At 23.9% G+C, this 12,614-nt stretch overlaps 1 protein-coding gene across 8 annotated transcripts in view; it reads right to left on the bottom strand.

The window, feature by feature from the left end:
- The window catches only part of Dys (Dystrophin), a 913,182-nt gene that overhangs the window by 687,375 nt on the left and 213,193 nt on the right, over positions 1-12,614 (bottom strand). For all 8 annotated transcript variants that reach the window (XM_075289613.1, XM_075289609.1, XM_075289607.1 and 5 more), the window contains 2 exons: positions 5,004-5,167; positions 4,566-4,671 (listed from right to left, as the gene is read on the bottom strand). In XM_075289613.1, coding sequence (XP_075145728.1) covers positions 4,566-4,671; positions 5,004-5,167 — 270 coding nt within the window. The remainder of the gene's footprint in view (positions 1-4,565; positions 4,672-5,003; positions 5,168-12,614) is intronic.

Below are 12,614 nucleotides of genomic sequence, written 5' to 3'. Positions count from 1 at the left end.
CATTGTGCGACACTGGTACTGATGCAACTGTCGCCTTTGTTGTCGTAGTATTTTTTTGTTGTTTTGCTTTTTTATGTACGATGTTGTGTTTGTTATCTTTAAAAACCCAGTCATCCTATATAGCCCGAAGAAGGCAAATTTTTATTTTTTAGTAAAGTAAAAATCCTGATATTTATTATTTTCGAGATGGGTGTAAGTGAAAAAATTTAATTTATCCACTTTAATCCATTCAAATATTACTCAATTGGGGATTTTTTTTGTTTTGTTTTCTCTTTTAATTTGTACATTAATTTCTAATTAATTAAAATTAAACTCATTCCCATGTTCTTGTTTCATTGGCATTTCGTAGTAATTTCTTGAACCTCTGATTTCAATTTTATGTCTGTCTGTGTTCTAGTTTTTTTTTTTGCAATTTTCTTGTAACTGTCATTGCTAAAGAGCTCATGTCATGCAGATAAATTAGCTTTAAGAAATTCTTAGAAATAGCTAGCGATAAACCAGAAATACTGTAATGGTTTTGATTCCTGAAAATGTAGAAAACCACTATGCAAAAGGATGGGAATAGGAAATGAAACAACATTGGAAATTGCCTTTTCTTAAGATTTTTTATAGACGTCCCTATAAAAACGGGATGTGTGTAGAGAAATTTGTTAAATGTTTTCAATAAAAAAACCTTTCAAATGTAAATGGGAGATTTTTTTAATATCAAAGGAATGGATCATTTTCTTTTTACATCTAAAAAGATCAACTCACATGGCACTTTCAGTGAAAAAATTAAAAAAAAAAAATCTTAAAAATTTTGAGGAATTCTTATAAAATGGAGTGAGTATGCAGAGGATTTTGAAATTTTTAGAGAGAATTTTCTAAAGCAATGAAATTTTGCAAAAGTTTTTATGAAAATTAGATAACATTTATTAGAAATGAAATTTTGACAAAAATTCCTATAAAATTTTTTTTTTTTTTTGAGAAAATATACTATAGAAATAAAATTTGATTGAATTTCCTATTGCAATGAAATTCTGTAAAACTTTCCTATTGCAATGAAATTCTAACTAAATTTCGCATAGAAATTAAATTTTGACAAAATTTCCTATAGAAATGAAATTTTGACAAAACAGAAATGACATTTTTACAAAATTTCCTATTGCAATGAAATTTTCACAAAATTTCCTATAGAAATGAAATTTTGACAAAATTTCTAATAGAAATGAAACTTTGACAAAAATTCCTACAGAAATGAAATTTTGACAAAATTTCGTATAGAAATGAAATTTTGACAAAATTTCCTATAGAAATGAAACTTTGACAAAAATTCCTATAGAAATAAAATTTTGACAAAATTTCCTATAGAAATGAAATTTTGACAAAATTTCCTATTGCAATGAAATTCTGACAAAATTTCCTATAAAAATTAAATTGGGACAAAATTTCCTATAGAAATAAAATTTTGACAAAACTTCCTATAGAAATGAAATTTGACAAAATTTCCTGTAGAAACGAAATTTTGACAAAAATTCCTATAGAAATGAAATTTTGACAAAATTTCCTATAGAAATGAAATTTTGACAAAATTTCCTATTGCAATGAAATTCTGACAAAATTTCCTATAGAATTTAAATTGGGACAAATTTTCCTATAGAAATAAAATTTTGACACAATTTCCTATAGAAATAAAATTTTGACAAAATTTCCTATAGAAATGAAATTTTGACAAAATTTCCTAAAGAAACTAAATTTGACAAAATTTCCTATAGAAATGAAATTTTCACAAAATTTCCTATAGAAATGAAATTTTAACAAAATCCTATAGAAATGAAATTTTCACAAAATTTCCTATAGAAATGAAATTTTGACAAAAATTCCTATAGAAATAAAATTTTGACAAAAATTCCTATAGTAATAAAATATTGAAAAAATTTCCTACAAAAATGAAATTTTGACTGAATTTCCTATTGCAATGAAATTCTGACTAAATTTCCTATTGCAATGAAATTCTAACTAAATTTCCTATAGAAATGAAATTTTGAGAAAATTTCCTATAAAAATTAAATTTTGACAAAATTTCCTATAGAAATGAAATTTTGACAAAATTTCCTATAGAAATGAAATTTTGACAAAATTTCTTATAGAAATGAAATTTTGACCAAATTTCCTATAGAAATGAAATTTTTTCTAAAATTTTCTATAGAAATGAAATTTTGACAAAATTTCCTATAGCAATGAAATTTTGACAAAATTTCCTATAGAAATGAAATTTTGACAAAATTTCCTACAGAAATGAAATGTTGACAAAATTTCCTATAGAAATGAAATTTTGACGAAATTTCCTATAGAAATGAAACTTTGATAAAATTTCCTATAGAAATGAAATTTTGACAAAATTTCCTAAAGAAATGAAATTTTGACAAAATTTCCTATAGAAATGAAATTTTGACAAAATTTCCTATAGAAATGAAATTTTGTCAAAATTTCCTAAAGAAATGAAATTTTGACAAAATTTCCTAAAGAAATGAAATTTTGACAAAATTTCCTAAAGAAATGAAATTTTGACAAAATGTCCTAAAGAAATTAAATTTTGACAAAATTTCCTAAAGAAATTAAATTTTGACAAAATTTCCTATATAAATGAAATGTTGACAAAATATCCTGTAGAAATGAAAATTTGACAAAATTTCCTATAGAAATGAAATTTTGACAAAATTTCCTATTGCAATGAAATTCTGACCAAATTTCCTATAGAAATTAAATTGGGACAAAATTTCCTATAGAAATAAAATTTGGCAAAATTTCCTATAGAAATGAAAGTTTCACAAAATTTCCTATAGAAATGAAATTTTGACAAAATCCTATAGAAATGAAATTTTGACAAAATTTCCTATAGAAATGAAATTTTGACAAAAATTCCTATAGAAATGAAATTTTGACAAAAATTCCTATAGAAATGAAATTTTGACAAAAATTCCTATAGTAATAAAATATTGAAAAAATTTCCTACAAAAATGAAATTTTGACTGAATTTCCTATTGCAATGAAATTCTGACTAAATTTCCTATTGTAATGAAATTCTAACTAAGTTTCCTATAGAAATAAAATTTTGACAAAATTTCCTATAGAAATGAAATTCTAACTAAATTTCTTATAGAAATGAAATTTTGACAAAATGTCCTAAAGAAATTAAATTTTGACAAAATTTCCTAAAGAAATTAAATTTTGACAAAATTTCCTATATAAATGAAATGTTGACAAAATATCCTGTAGAAATGAAAATTTGACAAAATTCCCTACAGAAATGAAATTTTGACAAAATTTCCTATAGAAATGAAATTTTGACAAAATTTCCTATTGCAGTGAAATTCTGACAAAATTTCCTATAGAAATAAAATTTGGCAAAATTTCCAATAGAAATGAAATTTTCACAAAATTTCCTATAGAAATGAAATTTTGACAAAATCCTATAGAAATGAAATTTTCACAAAATTTCCTATAGAAATGAAATTTTGACAAAAATTCCTATAGAAATGAAATTTTGACAAAAATTAGTATAGTAATAAAATATTGACAAAATTTCCGACAAAAATGAAATTTTGACCGAATTTCCTATTGCAGTGAAATTCTGACTAAATTTCCTATTGCAATGAAATTCTAACTAAATTTCCTATAGAAACAAAATTTTGACAAGATTTCCTATAGAAATGAAATTTTGACAAAATTTTTTATAAAAATGAAATTTTGACAAAATTTCCTATAGAAATTAAATTTTGACAAGATTTCCTATAGAAATGAAATTTTGACAAAATTTCTTATAGAAATTAAATTTTGGCAAAATGTTCTATAGAAATGAAATTCTGCCTAAATTTCCTATAGAAATAAAATTTTGACAAAATTTTCTATAGAAATGAAATTTTGACAAAATTTTTTATAAAAATTAAATTTTGACAAAATTTCCTAATGAAATGAAATTTTGACAAAATTTCTTATAAAAATGAAATTTTGACAACATTTTTTATAAAAATGAAATTTTAACAAAAATTCCTATAGAAATTAAATTTTGACAAAAATTCCTATAGAAATGAAATTTTGACAATATTTCCTATAGAAATTGACAAAATTTCCTATAGAAATGAAATTTTGACTAAATTTCTTATAGAAATGAAAATTTGACAAAATTTCCTATAGAAATGAAATTTTGACAAAATTTCCTATAGAAATGCAATTTTGAAAAAATTTCCTATAGAAATAAAATTTTGACAAAATTTCCTATAGAATGAAATTTTTACAAAATTTCCTATTGCAATGAAATTCTGACAAATTTTCCTATTGAAATTAAATTGGGACAAAATTTCCTATAGAAATGAGATTTTGAAAACATTCAATATAAAAATAAATTTTTGAGAAAATTTTTTCAAAATCTCATTTCTATAAGGTTTTTTTTTTTAATTTCTTATATAAATGAAATTTTCCAAATTTCACAACTAATCACATAAAAGCTATATGAAATTGTGTGACAATCTGACAGCATAATAACAACACAATTTTAAAAATCCAAAAACAAAAAATCCACTTACCCTTCTCTTGCAATTGTTGGCGTTTAGTATCTCCCTTTAAAATCTCAGCGGTATGGACTAACTCATTTAGTTGTGGTTTTTTCATTTTCAGTTCATGCAAAACTTTCTGAAATGGTTACAAAAGAACAGAAAAAAAAGTTCATTGAAAAACAAAAATAAAATAAATTAATATAAGTATAGACAAGCAAAACAACACATAATAATGAAACCAGAAAAGTTTTTCCCCCATTTGCTAACTTTAATTTAAAAATTTTCTTTAATTCCATATAAATATCAAATAAAAAACAAGCATTTATATGATGAATAAAATAGGAGCAGCATGGTGGCAGATGGGGTATTGATTTCCTTTGGCCATGGCTAGAAAATACAGGCCAAGGAGAATGTTTTGGCATGCCACCACATCCCCACAAATACGGTATGCCGTCTTCATCATCTTACCTCTTGTTTTTCTATGGCCATGCGAACGGCATCGACATCATCGACTGACACACTTTGGATTTTGATCATGTTTTGTTCCCACGTCAACCAATCGGATATTTGCAATACAGACTTGTCAAAGCTGCCAGCCAGTGCTCCAGTGCCGCTGGGCTCCTCGTTATAGTCTGTGATGAAAGGTAATGGAAATGAAATAGAATTGAGAAAATTAAAATGTAAATGTAAATTGCTTCTTTATTTTCGATTTAATACTAAAACAAAAAGGTTATCTAACATAGAATATTATAAGTTATCTCTAAATATAAAAAGTTTCTAACAAAAAATAAAAAAAAGAAAACCAGAAGTTAACAAAAATATCTATAAAATAATTTTTTTTTATACAAATGAAATTTTGACAAAAAAAATTGATCAAATTGTCTATGTAAACGACATTTTGAAGAAATTTGCATATAAACGATATTTTTAAGAAATTTTCTATAAAAAGGAAATTTTGACTAAATTTCTATAGAAATACAATTTTGACAAAATTTTCTATAGAAATTAAATTTTGACAAAACTTCCTATAGAAATGAATTTTTGACAAAATTTTCTATATAAATGAAATTTTGACAAAATTCTCTATAGAAATGAAATTTTAACAAAATTTTCTACATAAATTAAACTTTGCACAAAATTTCTTATAGAAATGAAATTTTGACAAAATTTCTTATAGAAATGGAATTTTGACAAAATTTCTTATAGAAATGAAATTTTGACAAAATTTCTTATAGAAATGAAATTTTGACAAAATTTCCTGTAGAACTGAAATTTTGACAAAATTTCCTATAGAAATGAAATTTTGACAACATTTCCTATAGAAATGAAATTTTGACAAAATTTCCTATAGAAATGAAATTTTGACAAAATTTCCTATAGAAATGAAATTTTGACAAAATTTCCTATAGAAATGAAATTTTGACAAAATTTCCTATAGAAATGAAATTTTGACAAAATTTCCTATAGAAATGAAATTTTGACAAAATTTCCTATAGAAATGAAATTTTTACAAAATTTCCTATAGAAATGAAATTTTGACAAAATTTCCTATAGAAATGAAATTTTGACAAAATTTCCTATAGAAATGAAATTTTGACAAAATTTCCTATAGAAATGAAATTTTGACAAAATTTCCTATAGAAATGAAATTTTGACAAAATTTCCTATAGAAATGAAATTTTGACAAAATTTCCTATAGAAATGAAATTTTGACAAAATTTCCTATAGAAATGAAATTTTGACAAAATTTCCTATAGAAATGAAATTTTGACAAAATTTCCTATAGAAATGAAATTTTGACAAAATTTCCTATAGAATGAAATTTTGACTAAATTTCCTTTAGAATTTAAATATTGATAAAAATTTCCCATAGAAACGATATTTTGCAAAAATTTCCTTTTGAAATGAGATTTTGACTAAGTTTTCTATAGATATTAAATGTTGACGAAATTTTCTTTAGACATGGAATTTTGACAAAATTTCCAGTAGAAATGAGAATTTGACAAAAAAATGTCTTACAGAAATGAAATTTCTATATTTTCTATAGAAATGAAATTTTGACAAAGTTTCCTATAGAAATGGAATTTTGAAAAAATTTCCTATTGTTATGAGATTTTGAAAAAAAATCCTATAGAAATGAGAAAATGAGATTTTGACCAAAATTTTCTATAAAAATAAAATTTTGACAAAAGTTCCTATAGAAATGAAAGTTTTACTAAATTTCCTATAGAAATGAGATTTTGTCAAAATTCTTATAGAAATGACATTTTGACAAAATTTTCTATAGAAATTAAATTTTGACAAAATTTTCTATAGAAATTAAGTTTTTACAAAATCCTATAGAAATGTAACTTTGACAAAATGTCCTATAGAAATGAAATTTTGACAAATATTCCTATAGAAATGAAATTTTGATAAATTTTTCTATAGAAATGAAATTTTGATAAAATTTCCTATAGAAATTAAATTTTGATAAAATCCCCTATAGGAATGAATTTTTTGCAAATATTTCCTATAAAAATGAAGTTTTGACAAAATTTCATTTTGCCGTGCCACTGTATTACCTGCACCGCTTTACATAGAATCACCTGTAGAACCGATCTGTTTTTCCACTCAATAAGATTTCGCAGTTGATTGGCGAAGTCTATACAATTTTTTATAGTTTTGCTCATACCTTCGAATACACCATCGTTTTATGGCTATATTACCAATACCGATAAAAGTCCATAAAATTTTTACCACATAAATTTTAATAGAGCTCCTAGCGGTATGCAACAACATATAGCAAACATCACCACCTAAATTAACCACAACAAATCACCATATTGGAAAATAAGCCAACAGGAATTTATATTACGTTTGCTGAATGAACAGCACTAGAGATAACTAGTACTTCATGTTGCTGCCGCATGATAGCAAACCATTTTATGTGGCCATTCTATTTGTAGATGATGTTAATAGTGTTGATGTATTTACTATGTTTTCATTGAAACTTTTTGCTGCATTTAATTCCAGAGAATTTTATAGACCTTTAACATTTCTATTTTTCTCTTGAAATTTCATTTTCCATTTAATTCTACTCCATTCAATGTTGCTCACTTAGAAAAAATGCAAATGAAAGTAGTGAAAAAAACATAATTCATTCTATCATATCGGGGCATAAAACAAAATATTGCCACTGAATGTGGGTTTGTATATGTGTAGACAAATTTTTTCTCACAATTGCAAAGTAAATATTTAAGATGAGTTAACCGACATAAAATGGTCCCCAATAGATTGTTTTAGTAAATGTCCTATTTATGGGTAAGTGATGCTTTTGTGTAAAAATATCGAGTATCATGAAAACAAAATATTTGCTCAACTACCAATAACAAAGAATTTTAATTTCAACTTTTGTTTCAATTTATCCTAAAAGTAGGCTGTGGTTGTGCTTAAAATGTTTTACGAGTTCATTACCATCCTCCGTTTATGCTATTTGAAAATGCATAATATTTTCAACTTTTATTATAATTCTTTTCATGTTCTTTCCTTAAAAGCAAAAATAAATAGCAGAAATATTTTTTTTCATGAGGATATAATCATTTAAGCACTTGCTTTATTTGTGATTAATAGGATACTGTATGGACTTTTTTTAATCTCCCCAAAAGTAGGCAACCTAAGATCCTATAAAACAGAATATATCTACTCTTTGTCCATCTAACATGAATCTCCATTGTATGACATGTTTCAAAATAATTAAATTGTCTTGTAAACATCCTAAAGTAGGCTTCACTTTTCCATTTTGTTTTATCTCCCCATAAGTATGTTCTAGAAAATTGTTTTGTTGACATCCTTTGTTATTAAGTAACAAGAGTAAATCCATTAAAGTTCTCGGACAATAGTAATATTTCTACTTTGGAACACCATACAAGTAAAAAAATAAAACTATAAATATCCAAGTACAAGCGTGTTTTGTTTACCTTGTGGCCATGGCTTTATTTCCTTTAAGCTAGAGACAATAGAACATATTTTAGTTATCCATTGTTATATTTTGTGATGGATGCTAAAGCACAGTTTTAGTTTTTCTCCTTCTTTTTTCACATTTACTTGGATTTAATTACATTCAATTAAGCAAAATATACTAAATTAATTGAATAATATTACATTCGTTTTTCTTAAATTAAGATAAAGTTACAACAGACCACATTTCTACAGATTGAAATATATTTAGCCCCGACTGTGAGAAATAAACTAAAACGAAATTTCGAGAAAATTTCATATAGAAATGAAATCTGGAAAAAATTTCCTCTAGAAATGAAATATGGACAAATTTTCCTACCAAAAATCTGAACAAAATTTCCCATAGAAATGAAATTTTGACAAAAATTTCCAATAGAAATGAACTTTTTACAAAATTTTCGATAGAACTAACAAAATTTCTTGCAGAAATGAAATTTTGACAAAGTACCCTATTCAAATCAATAAAATTTTTTGTAAAAAGAAATTTTGAAAAAAATTTTCTTATAGTAATGAAATTTTAACAAAATTTCCTACAGAAATGAAATTTTAACAAAATTTCCTACAGAATTGAAATATTGCAAAAATTTCCTACAGAATTGAAATTTTGACAAAATTTCAAAAGAAATGAAGTTTTGACAACATTTTGTATTAAACAAATTTTAACAAAATTTCCTATAGAAATGAAATTTTGACAAAATTTCCTATAGAAATGAAATTTTGAAAAAATTTCGTATAGCAATAAAATTTTGACAAAATTTCCTATAGAAATGAAATTTTGACAAAATTTCCTATAGAAATGAAATTTGGACAAAATTTCCCATAGAAATGAAATTTTGTCAAAATTTCCCATAGAAATGAAATTTTGTCAAAATTTCCTATAGAAATGAAATTTTAACAAAATTTCGTATAGCAATGACATTTTGACAAAATTTCTTATAGAAATGAAATTTGGACAAAATTTCCTATAGAAATGAAATTTTAACAAAATTTCCCATAGAAATGAAATTTTGACAAAATTTCCTATAGAAATGAAATTTTGAAAAAAATTCGAATAGCAATAAAATTTTGAAAAAAAAAATCTTATAAAAATGAAATTTTGACAAAAATTCCTATAGACATAAAATTTTGACAAAATTTGATATTGCAATGAAATTCTGACTAAATTTCCTATTGCAATGAAATTCTGACTAAATTTCCTATTGCAATGAAATTCTAACTAAATTTCGTATAGAAATTAAATTTTGACAAAATTTCCTACAGAAATGAAATTTTGACAAAATTTCCTATAGAAATGAAATTTTGACAAAATTTCCTATAGAAATGAAATTTTGACAAAATTTCCTATAGAAACGAAATTTTGAAAAAATCCTACAGAAATGAGTAAATCCATTGTCTAAATTTCCTATAGAAATGAAATTTTGACAAAATTTCTTATAGAAATAAAATTTTGACAAAATTTCCTATAGAAATGAAATTTTGACAAAATTTCCTATAGAAATGAAATTTTGACAAAATTTCCTATAGTAATGAAATTTTGACTAAATTTCCTATAGAAATGACATTTTGACAAAATTTCCTATAGAAATAAGTAAATCCATTATCCAAAATTTTTTCTAAAATTTTCTATAGAAATTAAATTTTGACAAAATTTCCTATAGAAATGAAATTTTGACAAAATTTCCTATAGAAATGAAGTTTTGACAAAAATTCCTATAGAAATGAAATTTTGACAAAAATTCGTATAGAAATGAAATTTTGACAAAATTTCTTATACAAATGAAATTTTGACAAAATTTCCTATAGAAATGAAATTTTTTCTAAAATTTTCTATAGAAATGAAATATGGACACAATTTCCTATAGAAATTAAATTTGGACAAAATTTCCTATAGAAATGAAATTTTGACAAAATTTCTTATAGAAATGAAAATTTGACAAAATTTCCTATAGAAATGAAATTTTTTCTAAAATTTTCTATAGAAATGAAATTTTTACAAAATTTCCTATAGAAATGAAATTTTGACAAAATTTCCTATAGAAATGTGTAAATGCATTGTATAAAATTTTCTATAGAAATGAAATTCTGACAAAATTCCTATAGAAATGAAATTTTGACAAAATTTCCTATAGAAATGAAATTTTAACAAAATTTCCTATAGAAATGAAATTTTGACAAAATTTCCTATAAAAATGAAATTTTAACAATTTTTCCTATAGAAATGAAATTTTAACAAAATTTCCTATAGAAATGAAATTTGACAAAATTTCCTAAGAAGTGAAATTTTGACAAAATTTTCTATAGAAATGAAATTTTGACAAAATTTCCTATAGAAATGAAATTTTTACAAAATTTCCTATAGAAATGAAATTTTGACAAAATTTCCTATAGAAATGAAATTTTGACAAAATTTCCTATAGAAATGTGTAAATGCATTGTCTAAAATTTTCTATAGAAATGAAATTTGGACAAAATATCCTATAGAAATGAAATTTTGACAAAATTTCCAATAGAAATGAAAATTTAACAAAATTTCCTATAGGAATGAAATTTTGACAAAATTTCCTATAAAAATGAAATTGTGACAAAATTTCCTATAGAAATGAAATTTTGACAAAATTTCCTATAGAAATGAAATTTTGACAAAATCTCCTATAGAAATGAAATTTTGACAAAATTTTCTATAGAAATGAAATTTGGACAAAATGTCCTATAGAAATGAAATTTTGACAAAATTTCTTAAGAAATGAAATTTGGACAAAATTTCCTATAAAAATTAAATTTTGACAAAATTTCCTATAGAAATGAAATTTTGGCAAAATTTCATATAGCAATGAAATTTTGACAAAATTTCTTAAAGAAATGAAATTTTGACAAAATTTCCTATAGAAATGAAATTTTGACAAAATTTCCTATAGAAATGAAATTTTGACCAAATTTCCTATAGAAATGAACTTTTGACGAAATTTCCTATAGAACTGAAATTTTGAGAAAAATTTCCTATAGAAATGAAATTTTGACCAAATTTCCTATAGAAATGAAATTTTGACAAAATTTCCTATAGAAATTAAATTTTGACAAAATTTCCTATAGAAATGAAATTTGGACTAAATTTCCTATGGAAATGGAATTTTAACAAAATTTCCTATGGAAATGGAATTTTGACAAAAATTCGTATAGTAATGAAATTTTGACAAACATTTCTTGTAGATTATGAGACCTGGAAAAAATTTCCTATAGAAATGAAATTTTGACAAAATTTCTTATAAAAATGAAATTTATCAAAAATTTCCTATAGAAATTAAATTTTGCAAAAATTCCCTATAGAAATGAAAATTTGTAAAAATTCCCTATAGAAATACAATAGCGATAAAATTTTCTATAGGCGCATATGAATAATTTGCATTCCACATTTGTTGCAAGCATTATTATTATTTTATTTTGTTTTATTGAAATTGAAATTTATATTCCTCATAAAAACTTTTCAAAAACACATACATCATTGTAAAAAGTAATAAATTTAACTCCTACACATATGCTACATATTTTGTTGAGCGTCCCTAAGTCATGCAAAAGTTTTGGCATGAAAGTCACATTAATTCTATAAGTCGACTGGAGAATAAAGTCATTTTCGAATGACCAAGGATAACATAAAACATGATATAAAAGCAATGTAAGTTGTTTTCGACAAGTCTCAGCTTTCATGTTCAAAATGCACCAGCCCACAAACACTGTACTCTAATGAAATTGCCTAGTGAAAGTAGAGTTGTTTATTATCCCTAGGGTCTTGAATACTTTGTTGCTTTCATGCCGTTTTGTTGGTGATGCAAGAGAAACAAGAAAAAAATGCAGATTGTTGCCTTTAATTGTATTCCATCTACTTCCAAACAGAGAATAAAGAAAAAAACCTCATACTTAAAAAATGTAGTATTCTTTTATTGCCTTTCATTTCCCATTCTGATGATATTCTCTCATGATGTCCCGAATAAACCTTTCACTTTAGATTTTATTCAGTGGATAGGTATTTCATGGCATTCCTGTGTGAGATTTTAGATCTTTCTATTATTTCCCCATTGTCTGTGG

This window comes from Haematobia irritans, chromosome 1, assembly GCF_050003625.1.
Source record: "Haematobia irritans isolate KBUSLIRL chromosome 1, ASM5000362v1, whole genome shotgun sequence".
Classification (NCBI taxonomy): Eukaryota; Metazoa; Arthropoda; class Insecta; order Diptera; family Muscidae; genus Haematobia; species Haematobia irritans.
The sequence above is the reverse complement of the archived record's forward strand: the minus strand, read 5'-3'. Positions and strand labels throughout refer to the sequence as shown.